The sequence below is a fragment of the Chiroxiphia lanceolata genome, chromosome 1 (genome assembly GCF_009829145.1).
Source record: "Chiroxiphia lanceolata isolate bChiLan1 chromosome 1, bChiLan1.pri, whole genome shotgun sequence".
NCBI classification, from domain to species: domain Eukaryota; kingdom Metazoa; phylum Chordata; class Aves; order Passeriformes; family Pipridae; genus Chiroxiphia; species Chiroxiphia lanceolata.
The window spans coordinates 139,781,434-139,805,892 of NC_045637.1; the positions used below are offsets into that span (position 1 = coordinate 139,781,434).

General features: G+C 36.9%; 1 protein-coding gene across 6 annotated transcripts in view; it reads right to left on the reverse strand.

Moving 5' to 3' along the window:
• MPP7 (membrane palmitoylated protein 7) overlaps positions 1-24,459 on the reverse strand; it is a 149,842-nt gene that overhangs the window by 38,483 nt on the left and 86,900 nt on the right. For all 6 annotated transcript variants that reach the window (XM_032688253.1, XM_032688245.1, XM_032688236.1 and 3 more), the window contains 2 exons: positions 20,637-20,717; positions 6,734-6,865 (listed from right to left, as the gene is read on the reverse strand). In XM_032688253.1, coding sequence (XP_032544144.1) covers positions 6,734-6,865; positions 20,637-20,717 — 213 coding nt within the window. The remainder of the gene's footprint in view (positions 1-6,733; positions 6,866-20,636; positions 20,718-24,459) is intronic.

A 24,459-nucleotide genomic window follows, 5' to 3' on the forward strand; every position in this document is an offset into this window, starting at 1 on the left:
TTCACTCCGGCTGAAACTTTAACAATAATCAGCACTCCATAGCAAAACTGACGTGCTGCATTTGTGCACTTCATTTTATATCTTACATTTATTAGTATAAAATTCTATCCATAAGCAAAGTAATTTTGCAAATTGCCAGCCTTAATTGTGTGTATTGTTTATTATGTAATTATATCAGTAAGCATTTGTTTGCACTACAGTTTCAAATTAGTGTGAGAGTTTCAAAAACACAGAATTAGCTGCAGCTAATGTCACTCAAAAACTCATGATCAGACTTCTGTGCAAGAAGACTTGCAAATCATTAGGAATATATTAAACAAATGTATTTTTATAATTTATAAATTGCATATTAACAATTCTACCTTATAGCTCAATATTAAGTTCTGACCTTGCAGCAACAGCTACTGATTTGATGTTTATTACTAATATCTGAAAAGTTCTATCTGTTTAGGAGTAAAAGGCTTTTTTTTTTCTGTATATATCTATCAAAAAGAAAAAAATAGTAGTATTAGGATGTTAGAGGGAAATATAAATACAGGGCATTTCCATTACACTGTCTGTAGAAAACAGAGGCTCTCCTAACTAATCAGGGAAAAGCCTTGATCAGAAAGGCTTTATGCCTTTTACCCAGAGTCAACACCAATAAATGCCATCAAATGCAAAAGGCAAGTGATGACTGACAGCCTGAAGTGGTTCTTCACTTCACCAGCCTTTTTAGACAGACCCTAGGAAAAAAACTGCATGCAATTGAAGCCCACAGGATTGACCCAGACAGCATCTGGAAGTAACAATAAGGCTCTTGTCCAAGTGGAACAGTCACTTCATGCTCCATGTGATTATCAGTACTGGCACAAAATTAATTTTCCTAGCACAGATTAACTGATCTGAAAGATAGCCCAGTGAAGATAACAGCTAAATTGGAATTTTCAAACAAAGGACAAAATCAAGTTCAAAATTACAGAGAAATTATTTAACCCGAGTTTGCTCACTATCAGTAACTCCTCTATGGCAAACCCAAAGTGAATGGGCAGGTCCATGAAAAGCACTGTTTGAGTTTATGTATTTCACTGCACCTATAGTACCCAAATTAAAAAGGAGGTTCCTAAAATTCCACTTCCCTCCCAATTTAGAACTCTTAAAAAGAAATCATCAAACACAAACGGATTTTTTTTTTTGAAAACCTGAAGAGTTGATTTTCTGAAAAAGCAGCTTCTCTTGTGCTGCTGCCAGCCCTGCTTAAACTATGAGGTACATATAATCTGGCAAGAAATTCTCCTTATAAGATGTTCAGCTCCAGTACTTTCAGTTACATGTGCAGTGCAGCTCCTCATTTAGAGCTTTAAAAATGGAAGAAGGTTAGACTGGACCTTGAGAGCTGGAAAATATTTTCAGTGTTGTGAGCCAAAAGTGTAAGTTACCCTAAATGAGACATATACAGATGTAATAGCATAGCTCAGTTTAAAATACTTTTAAAGAGAAAAATAAGGAGTTTGGGAGCCATATGGTGATCAGACTGAGAAAATGCTTAAAGGTATGCCATGCAAAAGCACTAAAAATAATACAAGCTCCTTCAGCAAGGCTCTCTCACTGTTTTTTGGTTGCCTTTTTTTTTCCCCATTTTTAGTGTAGTACCACTGATTGGTAAGCATTACTCAGGGTTTCACAGATGTGAGCTTTATTAGTTCATCCATTTATCTGCTGGTTCCAGAAGATAAACATTGTAAGCCTCTATTTTTAAAGAAGGAAATATTAGCCCGTAAAATAAATTACTAATAAGAGAATGTGAAAATATTTGAAAATTTGAAAATATTTCATCAGTAATATCATTGCACACCTTCCTGTTAAGCAAAAGCATGTGCAGATGTTGAATGCAAGTACTTCAATAAGCCTTATTTTAATTCATTCTCTATTGAAAGTGCAAATATCAGTTACCTAGCTTACAGAGTTATTTAAAAGTTGATGCCCACTTACATGTAGACTAAAGCTGACCCTACATCCAAATTAATCCCACCTAAAAAACAGTTGGCTTCATTCACTAATGAGAACTGAGCTACAGGGACTAAGTGAAAGGCAAGTGAAAGCTGTAGAATCTGCACAGGCAGAACATGTAAATGAGTCTTTTAAATCACCACAATTCATTTCACCCAAGTTCAGCTATGGAAATCAGTTATGTGGTCCAAGGTAGGTGTCCAAGCTACTCCTATAATTGATGAAAACTGATAGGCAGCTCTGGAGAATGAATCATCCTTTCATTAAGTCAGGCACCTCAAATAGATGGCATGGTCCATTCTCTGGAGCTGCCTATTTTTCTCTTAACTAAAGACACGGAATGGCATAGAGGTTAGTTTCCAAATGGCTAGATTTATGTGAAATCAATCTGCGTGATGAAGAAGCAACCATCTTAATGTGAAGAAGCATCCTATTCAGAATAACAGCTGTAACAAACTTGGAATATCATTTGGGAGCTGGAAGTAGTGAGAGACCAGGAACTGAACTCCTGGTAGCATGGTTGAGCATCTCAGATATCAGAACTGCTAAGCAGGAACAGGGCTGTGCCTGAAAATGCCTTGGAGAGTTAGGCATAAGTAAAAACTCTCCAAGCTACCAGATAAAAAGCCATAAACTTCTGATAAAAAGCTATAACTATAGCCAGGTGAATTGTGGATTTTCTCTGAAAAGAGATGTTTCTATTTCTCTTTATGTAAGGTTCAGAGATATTCCAAATTTCTTTGTTAGAATAAAATCTCATAACACAATTTCACCTCACTTGAGGGAGATGCTGCTAGAACAGCATTTGCAAGTAGACCAAATCAAATACCGTGGAAGGATTAACAAGTTTAAAACATCTCTTCCAAAACACTGGGGGAAAGTTCAGCACTGACTTCTGAACTGATGAAATCTGGCAAACAGAAGGCCCTCCCACAAACCATGTGTTTCCCTCTCTTTTGAAATGATTACTCCTGGGAACTCAGGCTTCATTCATATATGATTAACACTGGCTCAGAACACCAGTGAGGTGCTTAACTCGGAGAAAAGCACGAACAAGTACAAGAGGAAATGTGGTGCAGTTTTATATAAAAACGGTCACTAGATATATTCCAAAGAAGTTAAGAGAGTGACTTATTTGCTTCACAGTGAGTACTGTTGAAAGTCATCCAAAGGAAATGCAATTCAGAATGTCCAGGGTGTGCAACTGACATTAAGCTCACGGCTTTGCAGGGAAACAATCTCTACTGCTTCGGTACAAATAGAGTATGAGACTGTGTCTGAGGTGAAGGAAAAGTTCAAAGAGCTCAGTATCTTCAAGTCAAGAAACCAGACAGTCTCTATGCCAGTAAAAAATATCATATGGTACCTCCAATCTCAAGCTCAGTTGCTTCTAGTAGTAGAATTCTGATAGAATGCTGCAAGTGGAAGTCAGACTTTTTGACCGGAGAATAGTGAATAGATAAACCAAACAACTAGAAACTCTTTGATGTGTATTAAGAATATCCAAGACTTTACAATAAGTTCTGAAGGAAAAGCCATTAAAAGAACATGGAAATAAATAGAAAATGAAATTGTAATTAGCTCAGTAAAACACAGACCATAGCATATCCTTTCTTTAGTAAAAGAACTTTGGGAGTAGATTCAGTAGATCTAATATAGTTTAAACATGTCTATTTATTCTGCCATGCTATATTTTGGTAAGACCTTATCTGAATTACTATCCATGTTTCTTCTCACCCTCACCTAAGGGGAAAAAAATCTAGGAAAGAGAGAGACACAAATAATAGGTTTGTTAAGTATTGTGGTGATGGTGTGACAGTAAGTCACTATAAATCTACCACAACGAAATTAATGTTTGACATGAACATAAATAATTGTTCAAATGGATTAAAGGTGGGTTAGTGAAGAGAAGGAGGACACTACACACTTTTCCTTGAACTCTCTCTGGAGAGTAAGTAACACAACTCACCATAAGCTCTTCTCCAGTGAAAACAAAACATCAAGATAGGCTGAGGATCTGGAAAGATCACAAATACACCCTTCCCATACAGATAAGGTACAACCTTAGAAATGCTGAATAAAGGACAGCTTTTGGAAGTCATTCAGGCCAATCTCCTGCTCAGGGCAGGACTACTGCCAGCCCAGCCATTTCCTTATGGAATAGGCTGGAGATTCCACAAGTTCTGTTAGTCTGCACCAGTTCTGAACTTCCCACCTAATGAAATACGTATGTTAATTCTTCATTTAAACCTCCCAGGGCTGCAACTTGTGGCCATTGCCCAGTGTTTTAGCATCTTTCACTGCTGAGGAGTTTGCCTTTACTGTCCTTGGGAGTTCCCCCCTCAAGTAGTTGTAGGCTGCAATTAGCTCACGCCCTTTGCCTCCTCCTAGTAGCACAGATCTATGACAGATTCCATTATAAGGCTGTTTTCACCTTGGTAAATAAACAAGAAGTCTTAAACTGAAAAAAATGAATGTTTGGAACTTACTCTTTATTGCCGGGTTTGTTTATTGTTTATTGTAGGGTTAGGAAACTATTTTCAGCTGTAACAGCATTCATGACATATGTACTTGTAGTGTTCTAGTAAAACCTCTAATAAACCTTCTCTGTTACCTTGTTACCTCCTTAGCACAAGAGTTGTGCTAAGTGTGGATGCACCTTTTAAGGGAATGTACTGGTTTGGGCTGGGATAGGGTTAATTTTCTTCACAATGGCTCATATGGTGCTGTGTTTTAGATTTGTGATAAAGCAGTGTTGATAACACGGACGATTTAGCTAATGCTGAGTAGTGCTTGAACACTCAAGGCCTTTCCTGCTCGCTCCCCACCCCCCTAGTGACGAGGTTGAGGGTGCACAAGCAGTTCGGGGGGCACACCTGGGACAGCCAACCCCACCTGATCAGGGAGATAAATATCCTACACCATATGCTGTCATGCTCAGCAGTAAAACTGGGGGAAGAAAGAGGAAGGGAGGATGTTTGGAGTGATGCTGTTTTTCTTTCCAAGAAACGGTTACAGCTGATGAAGACCTGCCGCCCTAGGGATGGCTGAACACCTGCCTGCCCATGGGAAGCGGTGAATGAATTCCTTCCTTCACTTTGCTTTTGCCTTATCTAAGCGTTTGCCTTATCTATTAAACTGTTTATCTCAACCCACCAGTGTTCTCATGTTCATCCTTCCGATTCTCCCCCCATCCCACTGGGGAAAGTGAGCGAGCGGCTGAGTGGGGCTGAGCTGCCAGCTGGGGTTAAACAGACACACAGGAACCTGGGAGAGCTCAGTGTCCCACAGGAGTGAATGGGCAAGAGTGAAACTGGAGCAACAGTACAAGGATAACCTTTAGCTTAGGCAATTCTGTGCATCCCTTTAAGAGAGTTTAAAATCTCAAAAGCCAATAAACAGATTACATATTTCATACACATATTCAGAAAATCTCTCAGTTTTGTTTTAAAAGTTACAAATATCCAATCCATTTTGGGATACTATTAACATGGCATTCAACTCAAAAGTATTAGTAATGAATCGTATTTGTAATATGAAACTATGTAAATTAAGATTTTCTTAAGTTTTTTTCTGACAAATTAGAAAAAAAGGGTGTTTTAATTAATACTAAAAATAAGATGCTCAATTAGGCCTCATTTCATACTGTATGTTCAAATTTCCACACATCTTTCAGAACGAATAATCTTGCTGATACTAAATAGGAAAGCAAGTTTGTTTTCTTCCTCAAATAATTTCTTTGATGAAAAAAATGAAAATAAATATTTGGGGGAAAAGTATTTAGTATGTTAAACCAGTAAAATCTCTCCATATGGTCAAACTTGTAATTATGCCCACAGTCACCTACAGTCTGTCAACATGAAAATCCATTTCTTGTTTACTGATGCCAGAAATCCTTCAAGAATTAGGGTGACAGTAAGGGACAAGCTACTCCTGTATGTCTAACAGAGGCATCGCTCTCCCACCATCATCTCAAGTACAAAATCATGACTTTCTCAAAGTAACTTTGCAGATATTTCCCCAGGATTGCTATCCATTAAAAGAAATATCCAGTATAACATAAAACAAAGTTCTCACTGGTTTGTAGGAGAAAAAGAATATAGCTAAATTTTATACAAGATGACTCCCACTCTACAGCAAATAAAAATAACCAAATCAGTAAAGCATTTAATATTCTTGTAATACAACCTAGGTTTAGTCCTTTCATTTTTCCAGATATCCCCAAGAAGATATTACCTTTCTAGTATTCATAATGCAAAGTACAACAACAGACATCTTAAATTTGCCCAGATTTCAATTCAAGTATTTTAAAATATGTTTTTATGCTTTCTTTTCAGTGTATTGAAAGGTCACATTTTTTTACATGAATGCTAACAGGCACAGTTCACAACACAGGTCAAGATTTCTTTGGGGATTCATTCTCTGTCTCTCATTTTAAAATAAGTTCATGATTCAAATTCAAGATAAAATACGAATATGTTATTGATCTAAATGTGCAGACTGGCTCACATATACACTGCTTAAACACCATGAATGAACAAAATCTTATTATTTATTTCATATGCTTTACTAATAATGACTGCAAATGGAAGTCACAAGTGTATTACTCAATGTTATGAATAACACATTTAATGTCTGTCTATCCACATTTCAAGTTAATGTCACCCATTCACATTCATAATCTGAGCACTCCCCACCCTGCACACAAACACAAAACCCCAAACCAAAAGACAGGGTTACCTACCAAGGGCTCCCGGTTTTTGACAAGCCTAATTATTTTAACTGAATCTTCTTCTTCATCAATATCATCAGGCATGGGGGGCAAGACAGGATCATAGTTCTTCTGAGCAACAGTATCATGTACAGAGAGCAAAGCCTGGAAACATTAATAGTCAGTACATTATTTGGCATCTGAAAAGTTTAGGGAAGGCAAAGCAGAAGATATTATTTATAGTCTGACTCTACTACTGTGATGCATGTAGAGTGAACATAATTCTTTTATACAGTTTTAACACATTTCAAATTGACGAAACAACTCCATAAAATATATGCTTCCATATATACAATATATGCAGTAGTAAATTGTGGATGGGGAACACTGTCTTCATACACACAAAAATACCACATGCTTTGCACATTAGCTTGAAATTACAAGAACTATGAGCAGGAGGAAACCTAAGTCTCCAGCAGTAAGAAAATAATTATACTTGCCCTAAATAAAAAGTTTCTTCGATACAGTAGGGAGTCCTATCCAGGACTTCTATTCAAGCATGAGATGCATGACATGAGGATGTTGCCCAACTGTTTCCTCCACAGGAGCTCTGGAAGCTTCCCTGGTTACTGGATCCCTTTCATACTAGCTCCCTTTCATACGAGCCTCAAATTTTCTTAGGAATTTTTAATTTATTATGGAATACATTATTGAGATTGAGGAATATTCTGCTGAAAAAGATTTGATTTAGGCATGTGTTTATGACCTTTCAGAAAACAGAGAGTCTTAAAAGGCAATGGAAAATAGAAAGCTCATTTTCCACATGCTCAAAAAAACCCTCAGTAATAATATAAATTTCAGAGCTTTTTCTAGATACAGAACTCTTAAAGTTCTTTTCTATTTTGAAAAGACTCCATTATTTGTAATACCTTTTAAACTGGTGAAAAATGGTTACATAATGCTTTTACTTTTGTAGAGAAAACTGTGCATTGTACCAGAAATAGCAGCAACAGTCATACATTTAATTCTATCTACTGCTTTCAGTTGCTTCTGTTTTCAAATAGTTGCCTCTAAATACTTGGATATTTTTCCCAGGAGTTAATATTACAAAAGCTGTAGTTTGAACAGCAGAAGTAATTTGCAAATTGATAACCTTCACAACAATAAAATAAAGCATTTTTGAAAATGTCGAAATGTTTCGGATGAAGCAGAACACATCAGTGTTGCTGGCATGAATGACACTAGAAGGCATCATATCAATGACTGTAATAATTCATCAATTATAACAATTACAATAATGTTTATGAAAAAACTCCTTAATAAAAGACCAGAAAATTGTTACATTTCTCTGATGCCATTTACTTGCTACTTAATAATAGGCACACAAAATTTGACTGAGTACACGAATGATCAGAAACTGTATGTTCTCAAGGATAATGCAAACGTTTTAAAAAACCATGACGCTTCCATTATGCTGCTCTAGGATATTTTTTACGAATGGAGGAGACTGTAACAACAGAAAACAATGTCCAGGCAATGCTACAAGCTATCATGTCAAAAGCTGAAGGCAAAGAGCATATGGTAATCTTGAAATTCTGAAGTTTAAATTTCAAGTTAGGGCTTCAACAAAATAAACGCAAAGGAAGATCATGCCTGCCTCACGATAAATTGTTATTGTTTTACTAATTTTTATATTGTATAATTCGATAAAAATACTTCAACACACTAATTACTTCTGGTCTTCTTCCCAATACATAATTATGAATTTGTACTAATTACCATCAGAAATTACCATCTTTTTCCAACCAAAGACAAGTTTTACTTTAGATCTGAGCTAAAAACCTCAGGCTAGCAATTATGGAACCTCCTGGAAATGTTTATTGTGAAGTATTACACATGTAAAAGCCATGCAATCACATGCAGTCATCTTAAGATGTATGTGAAATATCAAAGATATACTAAAACAAAAGTAGTGTTTGCTTTCACTTCAGGCTACTTACAGTTAAGACTTCTAAAATTCTGCAATTACGTTTTTCCACATAAAGCTAGGGCACATTCATGGACTGGTTCAATTTAATGAGGTTCTATATTGCAGTTTAAAAACAATCAGGCAGATAGAGAAAACAGATGAAAATAATCTAAAGCACCATTTTCAAAGTAAAAGGCAGCCACTTAAAACATGTTCAAAAGAACCTGCCCTTAACAATGAAATTTGTGAAACACATTCTGTCCCCTACTCCACTGAATTATGCCACCAGTGTTAATAAGATACTTCTCTGCTCTCACTGCCAGTTTAGGCTCCTGGATACCCCACGCAGAACAAGGATGCATCCCAAGCATTGTAAACCAATGTCAATCAATGTCTGGTATTTATGATGCTTTTCTTCACTCACAATGACTGGAACTTATCAACCCTCTCCCTTCTTCTCCCAAAGAACATATTAAACCACAACGTACTACAGTCTGCAATGTAAAATTTTTTCCCCAAACTCCAGTACTACTTTATCTCAGTGCAAAGATACGTATTTTAGATAAAAGTAGGAATGCCAGAAACAATGTGCCTTTTCTCAAATTTTCCAAAGAGGTTCTGTCATCACAAATTTGTTTATGCTGCACACTGAACATGCTTGTCTTCCATCACTGCTTCTTATGCCACACTATTCTCTGTCCACTGTAGTTGCTCTTGAAACAGTCATCAGCACAGATTTTGTGCACTAACTAATTCGGAAACAAAACTTAAAAATGCATTTTGATTTCATTTAATGTATTCAACTAGAAGTTATCAGAGCCTGTCCTAGAGAGCACTTCTGTGTATTTTGAACACATAAAGAAACAACTGTATTCACAGAGTAAAGCGACATTTCTTCAGCAGCATCTTTGTACCATTCCATTAATATAATGTGCACTTAGTCCAAAAAACTATGTATCGGACTAGACTTGTATAGGAAAGTTTGGGACTTTTTAAAAAGCAAACAAATTACAAATGCCAAGATCCTAAGATGATCAAGATTTACCCAGAATAATTTTGCAGTAAATGCACAAGGCAATGCAAAGGTAACAATGTTCTCTTTTTGTACATAAGAAATTATCAACTTATTAATTTCCATGCTACTAATTTTTTACCTGTCAAAAGAGACTGCTAGAAGTGCAGATCAATTTTTATTTCTTTTTAATGTTTTGGTTTTGTTTTCAAATACACAGCTCTTTGGAACTATGCACACTGGATCCAAGATTTGGGTCATGTATATTTAAGCACCTCTGGAGAAAAAGATTTTATTTCAGCTCTAAGTTCTATACTTATGATTCACTAATGTAAACATGGTCCATATTTAGGACTTGAAAGAAGGTATGATTCAAGCCCCTGCACTACCTAAATATAAATATTGATGTTCAGCTAAATTCTTAGACATGATCTAGCTGGAACCGAATACCTTCATCAAACCTCTGAAATGTCTAATAACTAGTGCTTATTTTTCATATTAAAACTATCGCTGATCATTTCACAGTTTATAAATTGAAATTTTACACTATCAACTTACATCAAGAAAATCTGACATTGGAAACATTCTAAGTTCTTTTTCTTAAACTGTTCTGAAACTTTAAATGTTTATTTAAATTGAGACTGTTATTAATGAAAACAGTTCTACATTTTGAAAAATGTGTATTACTTACCTACACTGAGTGTGTTTTTGCTCCTCTAAAACAATGACAAATGTTACATTATTTCTTGCTTCTGTTTATGTTTTGAGATCCGTAAGAGTAATAACACGCCAAGTAGCCCCTGGTTCATGAACACAGCTCCTTATGTTTTTTAATTCTCATTATTAAAAAAAATCTCCATTTGAGCTTTGCTTTTCATAGGTATTTTGCATTGAGTAGTCTAAAAAATCATTTCAGAAAATAGTAAGCTGAGGAAGCAAGACAGAATGGGCAAAGAAACAAAAGCAGCCTCTTTCTTAATAGTACTTGGAAAAAGCAAGATTAGAAATTTAAACAGTGAATAGTCGTCGACAGAAAATTTGTAGGGACTCAAACCAACCTTCCTGAAAGCCAACAGCTGCAGCAGACTGTGACACTGCCAACCCAGCAGCTGGCGACCGTGCCTACGGAGCAGATCACTGCCCTGGCAGCACAGTCAGCAGAATGGAACAAAATGGCCCATGACTTTGCTGTCCCAGTCCACAGCTTGGATCATTAGCACCAGCCACCTCCTCTGGCAGTTCAGCTTGAACTCCATCAGGTGAGACAGAGGCATTTTCCCACCTCTTTGCTTTGCCATGGTGCCAGTAACTACCACTGAGGCTGGCACAGAGAAGTTTCACTGGAGGAGAAAAGTAACCTCAGCAGCAGCCACAGCAATGTGCTGTGAACTCACTTGGCAGAGCTCATCCTCCAGAGAGCTCTAGCCACAATATGTTTTCTTTTGTGATAAGGTTACAGATGAAATAAAAAAAAGACAACATGAAAATGCTAGTTGAGAAAATTATTCAAGATTGGAAAGTTTAGTTTATGAGTAACTTGCATAAAATTAAAGTCAAGTCATCCAGCAACAGGCATCAAAGAGGAAAAGGTGAAAGAGCTGGGAAGAGACTGAACCCACTGAAGGAAAGATCGTCAAGAGCATCAGAATGGAAAGAGATGCACAGGAGTCACAAAAGCCAAACATGTGCAGGAATTTAGAAAGCAGGAGAATAAACCAGCGGAAAGCTGAAGCACGATGGTGATGGCATACAGACTCCAGGCACAGAAAATCAATTTGACTTGAGAACAGTTTGGAGAGGAAAGGGATAAAAACATAAGGTTTCAGAATCAAGCTATACATTTAAGAACAACTGGTAAGCAGCACAAGATTAACAGGGAAAAAGGGAGATAAGAAGTTAGATAAGGGATGGGGGAACAACCTTTCTTCTATAGGAGAATTACTCTTTAAACCTACTATTTTGAGTACATGACTTTACATGGATGTATTAATGAATTCCATCCCACTAATTCTATTCCCCAACAAATGGGTGGTAAAACAGCCCTCAGAAATCAGCAGCACATGGCAGTCTCTTAACTACCAACACTGCCTGTTAAGGGAGTATGTGCAATCATAATTCTGATGCAAAATATGGGTTAACAAGATAACAAGAAAGGCAGGTGAGAACAGGCATCTCAACTAACAGATAAGAACAACCACATTAGCTGAATTCTTCAGCCTGGCTAAAGCATGAAGTATAATCTAGAAGCAGAAGCAAGCAATAAAACTACAGGCAGTAGAAACTCGGTTGTGCTGTTGAAGTGGCCAGAGGATGGCTGGGCTAACAGCAAACTGAATATTTTTGGGGGGCAGCAGAATCACTGAGGGAGTATACAAGCTACAGTATCTAGCAGAGATTCCTTCTGATGCTGCACTAATCTAATCCTTTTCTGTTCTACACAAAATTCCCAAGACAAATACATAGAGTACCCAATGTTAAAGAAATCAGTCAACTGCCAGTTAAATCAGTTTGCTTTTGCTACTGAGGATCACTTACACTATTCGATCAATGTAAGTAAAAAACCTTTGGCATTGATGGTAAGAAAAATGAAATAAGGTCCTTTAAATTAAGCACAATTTTCTGTTCGTGATCAGAAAATCAATGGATGTACTAATTAATGGGCAAAAAATCTGGGTTCATTTACTTCTTTTCATTCTTAAAATGATATATTTTTCCTATATATTCTTTATAAAATACCCAGAGATGATACACTGTATGAGAAGACAGCAGTTATGTATGTACAAAAGAGAAAATAACATTCCATGCTTGCAACTGTCCCATCTATACTTAAACCAGAGTTGCCCTCTAGTTCAAGCTTGTCCAGCTGGCAATTAAATCCCCTTCCCTTCCAATCTGACTTTGATGCAGCTGGGTCACAGTAGTGATTCAAAATATTTAAAATACATACTGTACATGTGTGGTTTTGAGTTCTTAATATCTACTGTAGACAAATGTTCTTAGCACAGCAGCATTTCAGTTGGATTAATATTCAGCATATATTACTTTTTCCTCTTTACTGCAGTGGATTTTATTCATGACTATATGAACTTCCTCTCACAAAAGGGTAATTTCCTTGCCTGAAAATGCCGTCTCTTGATTTCAGATTCACCAGTCTGAACTGATGGGTTTACCTGCAGCTGGTAGCCAGACAGAAACAGCCAACAGAAAAATGAACTTTCTGCATCTTCAGACTCCCGCTTCCTCTGGCTCAATGTTCACAGCCCCTGGAGATGCTTCCAAAGTCAAACTCTTCTCAGTGTTCACAGAAACACACAGTCTGTCCATCTGTGTCATCTGGTAAAGGTGTTAATATTCTTCCAGATGACAGCCCTGTTTTTTTTCTCAGTTGTGGATAACAGTAGAAAAAGCACTGATTTTAAATCAATAGTGAAGAATTTGAACAGTCTACTTTACATTTGCAACGTGATTCATGTAGCTAAAGTGTCCTTGAAGCTTTAAACCCTGTTTAAGTTACTTCCAAGAGCACAAATAGATGGTTTTCGTAGTGGAAAATGCTGAGATAGGAGCACTCTTTCAATATCTTGGCAACCCTTACTCAATTCCTTTTTTGAAGAAGCAGCAGCTTTACAACAATATTAAGTGTCTGCAGTGGTAGTATGCACCTTTTCTTGGTTAAAAACAACCTGATGACACCCCAAAGAAATCATATGAAAACATAAACTAAAGAAAACTAAAAGCTAAGGTTGCAGTTGCCTTTTCTGAAAAAGTGTCTTTAGGAACAATCCAGCCTTTGACATCAGCATGATGCCTAAAGTCTTTAAAAGAAAAAAATTATTGATCCATAAGGTTAAGAATCTGAATAAACTTAATTCTTCCAGAAAATAATATCATATCTATGGTAAGGAGGTCTTAAATTCAGCCACAAAGTACTCCTACTACATGGGAACCTAACTAAAAACAGGAGATTGTTTGAACAGAGAGTTCAAATACAATACAGCCCAGCAATTGCAAAGGAACAGCACCATTGAAAGAAAAAGCAGCATAAAAAGATGACATCCAAAAAAGAGACTACTTGCTTCATATTATGCAGTTTCTCCATTTTCACTAGTCTATTTTCAGGACCTGAATGGAATTGCTACTTGAAAGGGATGGACTTTATCTGTAGTGATTTTTTCCTTCTTCTACATTACCAGCTTTAGCAATGTTGCCAACTTCTATGTGCTGTATCTGAATGCTACAGTTATATTAATGCAATTCAACATTCTTAGGTGGGTGTGAGTCAGTTCCCTCATGTGGGAAAGTCACAGAGTCACAGAGTGTATATATATATATAAACCCAAAGAATTTATTTTATTTACTTTTCAAATTTTATATTTTATGCCGCCAACTTGCCTGGCTTCACTTTTGTTTATGATATCTACCACTTTGTTTGTTGTATGTTGGCTGCTAGGGAGCTTTCTCATATCTGTACATCTAAGATCAACAGACAAGCTCTCCATTGGACATCAGCTGAGTTATCACGAGACAGACCCGAGAGCATGTCCAGAGTAATATGGTGATTGTTACTAAATATATTCATGCAGTAATCTTCCATTTCCTCTACACCATTTTATATCTATGCTTATGATATGTTGTACATTGTTATACATATGCTCCATCAGTTCCTACCACAATAAGTGTGCCACAACTGCTTCTCTGCCTGACAGATGTGAAAAATTAAGGCTTTTCTTGGTGTTTTTAAAAGGACTATTTTTTATTATATTTCTGTTTTACTTATTCCATCCCAGGAGCATGAACATTCCAAAAATAAAGACAAGCAACATATTCTGCCAGCACTCCCCACCCGAAAAGGTTTTCTAGAAAAAACTTTTTTGAATTATGGGTGCAAGCAGAAACGGAAATCGGAAGTCAAGGTCTAAAGTTAAAAATAGCTAAGAAGAAAATCTACTTGTCCTCTAACTGGGCTGCCAAAATGTGTGATGGGCAGTTTCCCAAAGTGGCATAGTTTAAAGACAGGAAACACTGGGCACAAGGATCTCAGTCATTTGCCAAAAAAAGTCTCCTCTGCCCCAGCTTCATGGCTGGTATGCTCAGAACATCTATGGGATATCCCTGAACCAACGTTATCAAACCATCAACGCTGTGGCCCTTGCTGATTGTTGCAGTAATTTGCATCTATTACTTAGGGGGGAATATAAATATTTCTCTCTCCCTGTTGATATTTCACAGCATACCATCAAAAATTAAGCAGACTCTTGCAGGTTTACAAATTAATGGCATCTGATTTTGCAAGTGAGGATTATGTGGGTAACTTTTCAGTTGACATATGAAATACAGTGTACTCCAGCTCACCATATTAATAAAGCTAAAGCAATTTGTTTAGTAAAATCTCTTCATGTAAGAGCACAGTTCCTATAACCAGTCCCACCAATAAACTGATGAGTAAATAGTTAAAAATCATGGTAAATCCTCCTTCCTGGACAGATACTGTAGTTTGTGTTACCATTTGTGAGCATGAATATTTCTTAAAGAGGAGGAGAACAGTGTCTTAGGACACATGCAAAAGTAGAAAACATTGGTGCATCTGGGAAAACAGGCCTCTAACAGGACAGGGCCAAAAGGTCCTCCTAGTGCCTAGGATACAGTAGCAGCCTAAATGTAGCTCAGATGTTAACTGACCTGAAATCTGTATTTGAGTTCCCCAGATGCAAAACCTGAACAGTTGTAGGCAAATCCCAACAATTTCCAGTGGAAAATGTTGACTTTGCAGAAAACACCTAGTTCAATGAAAAAGCCCTGATGGAAAATCCTCAGCAGGTCTAAATACAAAGGAAATGTTGGAAAGAAAATAAAGTTTAGATTAAGCTTTTTTTTTTTTAATTACATGCTACATGGAATGCTTCATGAACTTTTCAAAGCAAAAATGGATTTTGTTTTATATTATTATAGCACAATATTTTCTTTCAGTGCTTTGGATGTTAAAGTTCTTGTAGAAAAAAGCCTGCAGTCTCCTGGACAGTAATTTATACTGTTGATTTTTGCCAGTGACTGCAGGGCAGATCTGCTGATAAAGTCTTTAAATATTTGCTTTGTTAAAAGAACAAGTAGCACTTTGATCTGAACAGTCCATTAGGCCACTGTGCAAATCCAGTAAGCCTCAGATGGCATGGATGGTGGTATCAGTAGCTGTTTATGAAATAAAGGCTAAAATTTACAAACTTCCCAGTAATACAAGAAAAACAGAACAGGACAGGACATGGTTAAAGGTATGCTTCAAGCTCAAAGAAGTACTATTTCTTTGTTTAAAGACACCTAATCAAACATAGGAAGCATTTACATGACGAACAAAGTGTCCTGGCTTCATCATCTGCAGTTTTGGTTTTGTTTAACTCACAGTTCTATTCTGAAGGAAAGCCGAAGAGATGAAATTAGATGAAAATGTCAAATGTACCTCAAATGAATTGCAAAGAAAAGAGAAAGCATAAATCCTATTTACAGTTCTCTGGTGTACACATCTTTGCCATTCGAAAGCAATTAAAAAAAAACCAAACTGAAAACACAGAATCTGTATTTTCTCTGAACAGCAATGTTCCCAGTCACACAAGAGCAGTTTTCCCTTCACTCAGCAAGTTATCCTAAAGTTACCTCCAAAATTCTGTTCATTCTATGGTAATGAAAGAGAAGACAAGAAAAATACTGTATGTCCACCTCTTGTTCCCTCTACAGGTACAGTGCCCAAAGTGACCCAAATACTTTACGTTCTGGTGCACCATGAGGCACTGAACTCATTCACAGTCCTGCCTCGTGCCCTTGCTTAAGTACCTGGTTTATGTTTCAGACTAGCAGCTGGCAAAACTTTCAGCACACAGAAACAGAAGATAAACTCCACTGAAACAGGCAGAACCACCATTGGAAAAGCTTAATTTCCTCTGGGTCATAAAAGGTATAAACATCCTTCAGAATAGTTTTAGCACAGTGGCATTAGCTTTTGACATAATTATTGTTCCGCCCATTACACCAATGACCAAAAAGGACATATTTTATATTCATTTAAAACACACTAAATTTACCCTAATAGAGATTAACTTCAAATGGTAAGTTGCTTAGTTTGCTTTGTAATTATCGGAAGTGTAACTGCTGTTATAAGCACAAAGTTAAGAGTGAAGTAGGTCTGAATAACATATCCCAAGCTCGTTTCAAAGTTAGTATAATTGGGATAACATTGTTCAATGGACTAAAAGATGGCTGGTTCTTTTATAGTCTTTTTTGTTTACACCCACACCAATTAAATAAGTGCCGAAAATGTTAATTCCTACAGTCATTTGTTTCAGTTTCTCAACTAATTTTAAAAATAAATAACAGTTATGCTCTTGTGCTATGGCACTGTCCAAAAAAGAACACAGCTTCTTCCAGCTTGTTAGAAAAGTAACTGAAACCTACTATTCAAGACAATTTTGAATTAAAAGTGTAGGAGAATTTGGAACCTTTAAGGTCTTTCATTCTTAGCTTGATCATCTGTCATATGTACATCTCTTTCCTTATAGTGTTCCTCCCTGGAGCTCTGCCCTGTTACTGACAGAGTAACTCTAGTGACCTCTTCGCTTCTTCCCATTTCCAACCCTACCGACATGTAAGGCCATTCTGCTCACTTGGTTGGGACACATCCATTAAATACCAAGAATTAAACTCCCTTTTAGATATATTTTGTGTTAACATCTGGAATCTTAAGTCTTCCAATTATATATTCCAATTTATACAACTCCATAACAATGAAAAATATTTCGTCTCAAGATAATGTAGCTATTAAAAAAAAAAAAAAGGCATAGTGCTCTCAGTCATCAGCAGTAGAGACCCATAAAAAAGGCTAATGCAGAGCCGGGAGTTGGACTTCGATGATCCTTGTGGGTCCCTTCCAACTAAGGATATTCTATAATTCTATATCAAAGAGCTGATTTCTGGTCTGCTTACAAATAAAATACTGTATTCAACTGGATTTGGGTTCTAAGGTATGGAAATACTGTTCTATTTCTTGATAGCCTTAACAAGGTAAAGCAAGATTACAGAATGCAAACTCCAAGTCCTCATCCAGTGCTGGAAATTAAAAATACTAAGTGTGGTTGGCCTTTGTCCATGGGGCTTTGCAATTATATTTTAAATCTAGAACAGAAATGAAATGTCTAACACACAGTTAAACAAATCCACTTGATTTCCCAGAGCTACGTGCTCTGTTCTACTTCCAGAGTCCTGTTTGAATCAGAAAAGATAAACTACAACCATTATTAGTTCATTTAATTACGGTAAGTGATGCCACATTTGAGAACAGGAAAAAAACCCACTCAGTGTAACTGGACACTGAATACAGTTTTAAGAAGACTAGAAATGCCCAATTATTTTTTTTTCCAAAAGAAAATGCACCTGACAAAACCTTGGAATTGCTTTTAATACATTTTGAAAATCTCAGGTCTGATAAATAAATTGCCTTAGAGAAATTAATTTCTTCTTTAAAACACTTCTCTGGGGATGAAAACCTGTGCCACAAATTCGTCAAAGCTTTACTCATCAGATGCAAACACTCATTAATATATTCAATAGAGGAATTTTGTATAACAGAATTAAAATATAGAAATATTTATCTAATCAGACAGTTGCTTGAAACCTCTCCCAGCCTTTTTTGGTATGTTAACCAAACCTGCAGAGTTATAATCACCTTGCTAGACTCGTCCCTTTACACCATCAGACTTGTGGAGGCAGTGATATAGTGTAGTAAACTAATCCTAACCATCCTTCACCATGCCATAAACACGAGAGCAGAGCTGTAGGAAAGTGGAAGCTCTCCCAGCTCCAGCTAACACTGCAGTTATAAACCAGGTCAGGAGAGGAAAGTTTCCCCAACAGAATAACATATAGCGAGCCTAGGTCAATCCCAAATTAAGCCATATGTGTTTTTAGATAAGCTCTATGGAACCTAATTGGAAAAAATGGATCAGTTATTCCAAGTAATTTCAGATGTGTGAAAAAGAGCTGTTCTAGACAGGAATCCCAGGAATCTAGAACAAAACAAACAAAGAAACAAACATCAACCTAATAATGAAGGGCTATAAAAACTTATGTAACGTATGGCATAATCTCAGATACAACTGAACAGACTGAGGGTATCTTGGGGAGAAACTGGAAGTACTGAATCCCAGAAACTTCATTCTTTTCCTTCTCTGCCCAAGAGGGAGCGGGGGAAATCAACAGAAGAATCTCAACTACAGCCTCTAACAGGATGCAGTACACTCGCTTGGTCACCATGATGCAGGAGGGAGTAGTGATAACTTACCTTCTCTCTGAGGCATGTCTGCCATGAGATGGCAGGTGAAGACAATGGACAGGCAAAAATATCTTGCCTACTGTCAGTTCTTTCCCTTACCTCACACAACCACCTGCAAGCTATGCAGGGCAGGGAAACATCTGTGCCTTGCGCAGGATTAGGCAGCCTGGCCATGCAAAGGGCTTGGTAGCCTGCAGCTGGCCATCTCCTCCAGCAGCCAAGAAAGACATTTGCTAAGTCACTGCAGTTGTTCAGTCATATTAACCACGTTGAGGGGAAGGCCCTTGTTTCCATGAAATCCAACTAAGATTATCACATTGCATTGCACCGCTACCAAGGAACAGACAGGAAGAGTGAGTGAGAGAAAGCAAGAAAGGGAGAGGGAGAGATGCAGTTGTGGCAAATGAGTTGTCTTCAGACTCAACCCACCACAGCTCCAGAAGCATGAAGCACACATGGACAGTCACTAAGGAAACACCTAGAGTGAAGTTTAGGATCTCTGCAATTTGATGCACCAACAAATCCTCTCCCAATAGGCCACTGGCATTGCTTACCCCTTCAGAGAGAAACAGCTTGTCACTTTACAAACTATGGAAAAACCAAAAGTGCACAAATCTTTAAAAAGCAGGCATAATTGATCTTTAAGATTTTGCAGCACTTTGAAGATCTCATAGCGTCTCTGGTTTTGTGATCAGTGTTTTACAGGTAATATAAATTTTTGTGATCAGAGTTTTATAGGTAATATAAAAACCCAATTGTTTTAAAAGGGCTCCCTTACAGTCCACAGTTTTCATCTAAACTTATCGACTACTGCATTTAATTACCATTGCAGTAGTCATCTAGAGCACGAAGGTCTTCCTTCTCTGAACAACTGAAAAATAATGTGATACTGTGCATCAACAATACACAGGGGAAGTTCTGACTGGATATAAGAAAATGGTTTTCAATAGGAGGATAATTAGGAATTGGAAGAGGCTGCACAGAGAATTTGTGGAATGTCTGTTCCCAGGCATTTCCAAGACCTGATGGGAGAAAGCCCTGAGCAATCTGCTCTGAACTCTGTGTTCACCCTGCTTTGAACACCACACTGAACCAGACAACCTCCTTCCAACCTCAGCAATTCAATGGTTCTATAGTCTACTGTCAAACAAAAAATATCAAGTTCCTCAAAAGCACCACAGAGAACCCCAGGAATTTCACAGAAACTTTTCAGAATTAAATTTTTTAAAAAATATTACCCATCAGGAATTTTGTCCCAAGTACCAGGTTGCACTACTTACGCATTCTGCTATTAAATTAATGGTATGACTGAAAACTTTCAAGTAAAAGCACAATTGTAACGACTTTTATGAACCACATGCAAAATAAGTTAGCCAAAGGAAAAAAAAAATCAAATATCTACTCTTTGGAATATCCTTTGCAAATAAGCGATGACCTTACAATTAATTTCCTTTTTAAGTATAAGTAACAGCATAATAACTTAACAGGCAACATTAAAAGTGTTTCTTGATAACAGGTATTTCTGATTAACACCGTGTACCTTCTTACAAGCACACACACACAGTCATTAAAGCAGACAAACCCCCAAGCAGCCTGAGGAAGCAGATGCAGAAAGCACTTTGCAGGTGCAACACATCCTCACCTTGAGATTGGGTTTTGCGAGGAGTTTCAACAGCTCTCTGATCTCACTGCTCAGTGGTTTGCTCTGCAGCTCCTCAGCCAGCTGGGTGAGAGATGGAATTGACACAAAGACCATTAGCAAAGCATTGTTTTACCCAGTGCATCAGTGACAACCCCGAATCTATCTTGTTCAAGGTTATTGCTTTCCAGCGTGTTCAAACAGAAGCCAGTATGAAGGAAAACACCATCAATCACCGCGCTTCTGTTTCTGGCCCTCAGTGGACCAGATTTAAGCCAGGCCTTTTGGCTCAGTTTAACACAAGTAATCATTTCTGGCAAGGGTGCAGCCAGATCACATTCTGATTTATAGCCATGGGGGCAAATCCCAGCACTTCATTTAAGTGAACGGTCCTTTGCGTGCAGACAAAGAACTGCTTGTAAAAACGACTGGATCAAACTTTGACACTGTCTATAAAAAACAGTTTTGAATGAGGTGGTGAAATCCATACTGCTTCCAAAAACCCACAGTAGCTGTGCTGTTTAGGACTGGGATAAGAAAGCAAAGTGCCCCTACAGTGCAGGCAATCTGAACCTTTTATTATGTTTACACATACACTGGAAGGAGCTTGTTAAATGTGAAGCGGGTTAATCATAATATAGTTTATAACAGGTCATCAGCAATTCAAGCCCTTAAAATGCACAAACTATGTCCTAACAACAAGATCAGTGATTTATGTTTGGTTATACTATAAAATTGTGGCTTGGTGAACAATAGAGCAGCAGTTTAACATTTAATCCCATGGCTATTTGGCTCATGTCTTGGGTTTTTCTTATCACGACATTCTCAACTAATTTGGACTCAAGAGGCATATTATACTGCAGGATTTCAGACTCAAACTATTTTTCCAGAAGAAGGAAAAGCTAAAATACATTTCACAACCATGAACTTCAGTTTAAAATTCTGAAGCTACATGGCTCATAATCCAAAACGTGATTCCAGATAATCACTTATTTTCTTTGCATTAAATCAGTATCATAAAAATGTCTCAAAGAAAGATTGGCTATTTGCAGCAAGTAACTTTATTTGCCTAGCCTAATTTTAAATTTGTACTTTCCTTTTGTATAAATTTTCAAGATAAATGGGTAGACACATATTTTGCATAAATATATCTAATAGACAAATCTAGAAGCAATTATAGACATCAGACATGGTTTGAATACTTTTTTTTCTAACCTTCACATTAATACAGGTGTAACAGACTGAAACAAAAATTCATCACCTACAGTCCCACAGCCTTTTAAGTATAATTCATAGCTAAAGTACCCACCAAGTACATCAGTGCTAATATTAACAATATTTTTGTCTTAATACCAAAAGATTAGAAAACAATCTCTGTAGGAAAGGTCACAATGAAATATTTTAGACACATAAAGCCAACTATTGAGGTAATCTGAATGCAATCTAGTCTGCATGTTCTATGGAAAAGCTCTGCAAAGCTGGAAATATTCTGTGATAGCAATAACAGCAGGTATATGACACAGGTTACCCTTGGGTCTCTTTTCATTCTTTACCTTGTACTACTCATCACTAGAGAATAAAATCTATTCATTTGTGCTTCTCTGGTGAAGACTAGTAACCTCTCAGTAGGAATGATGGCTTCAGCATTTCTCTCAGATGAATTGTGCATGAGTATCTATTAACTCCAGCAGAACTGTCATTGGCTTTGGTGGTGCAAATGCAGGCACATAAGGTTTAGAACAGTGAGACACAGAAAGAGTATTTTGCTACTGCTTTAATACACATTTTAGTCTCATAATTTAGAAAATTATTTCTTCGGAGATAAAATGGTTACAAATTTGTTTTCCCTCATATAATTTATCTGGTTTTTTCCAAATATTTCCATAAAAATGGAAAATTGAGGCAAATGTAACACCCTGTGATAGAAGAAGAGGAGAAAGACAAAGATTAATAAAGAAAGAGGAAGACAAAGTCATGTTGCCAGATTAGCAAACAGATATCACCAGAGCTTCCTGTTGTGCTTCTAGCAGTTTTAGAGAGGATTTTTATTTGTTGTGGAACTGCTGAGATTTCTGACAGTTATCAACAAGTAGTAGAAGCTCCATATGGAGCACACCATAATTGTGCTGATCACCTCCTATGCCAAACACTGAAGGAAAAGCTCTTTGAGAACCACCTCTGTGATTCTTTGTTGAAGGAACCATAACATTTCACCACATTCTTCTGCCAATACAGAGAGGGAAAGATGTGGAGTGAGGCTGGTGACATGGAGAGCACCAGGCCTCATCTTAAAGCTTCTGGAGAAAGTTCTGAAAATTCTTGGGCCAGAACAGTCTTTCTAACAACCTAGAGGCCTCATTTGCCATATATACCTATACTGCCAGTGATGTTTGGATCATCAGCATGGAATTAAGAGCCCTAAGTCCAAATAAGAAGCAAACAGAATCTCTGCTGAGAAATTCAGCTTAAAAGTCCCTGAGGGTGAGAAGAGAGAAGGTATGGCAGCTAGGAATATGAAAATGTTTAGAAAAGTCTCACCACAATTGTTACTTCTAAAATTGCATTAAAATATAACACAATACATTAAACAGTTTTATTTATGATCACAGCACCTCAAATTTGGGCTTTAAATCAAACCAGAAATATCCACTTGAGAATATTTCCTTCTTTAACTCTAGAACAGTTACTATGACTAGGAAGATAAAACATTAATTTAAAGGCTATTGAAATGAAACTGTGTATTATAACACCAATGTGCTCTTAAATCCCTGAAGCTGACATCTAGTCAGACAAACATGCCAAAAACTGAATAGTGCTTTAATTCTTAAACTTCATGAGTTTTGGAGTCATAAAGCCCACTACATGTAAATCTGGTTCCTCAAAGTTTGCTGACAACTATCGAAACACACAAAATCCTGCAGTGTGGTAGCCTGACTTCAGCCACCAAAGGACATCTCACCCTGTGGGACAGTGCCCATAAAATCAGCTGTTCAGCTACAAACAAGCAAGGAAGAACCAGCAAGAGTATCTTTAAAAAGAAGCTGTGCTTTAAAAGTAGGCAGATGTCTAGGAACAATCATGTCCCAACATATGCACATTTAAAAAATACTACCATATATACACAGAAATACATTCAGAGTTAAAAACCCGACCTCTCTCAACTGAGGAGCGACAGAGTATTTTAATGTGGGGATTTCCAAAACTATACCATTTAAATGGGGCTGAACAAAGAATGAGATTGCTCAGCATTTCTGAAAATATCAAGAACTAAGTTTTGCATCCAAAAATAAGAAATTATTCCTATTAAAAATTTTAGCGCAGAGATCCATAACACAAATATTAGCAAGGATTATTAATATGTCAGCAAGAATTTAATGAAGAGAATTTCAACCAGCTTTCTAATTTTCAAAATTACTATCAACATTATTCAAAGCTGTTCAAAGGTTAAAAAAATATTACTAATATATGCCTGATGTCAAAGCTAATGTATTATTATAGTTGGTATGTTACAGGATATAGCTCTCCTCCTACTGAAACATGATTAAATTACCTTATATCCTTTCTTCAAAAGTTTTCAAATATGTTTAATTCAGTTTTTCATTAAAATGTTACCATTCTCAATTCACAACATTCAGCCATTTGTAAAATTCAAGAATCAAAAGCTATTAATTATACAAAGAGATAGTTAAGATTTAAAAACATCTATAAAGTATGTGAAGTTTCAAACATGCTGTATTTGAAATGGATCCTAATACATATTGCCTTTTCCAAAAAACAGCCTGACATCATCAATTGCAACAAAGATTTCTGGATTTCACCTAAACCA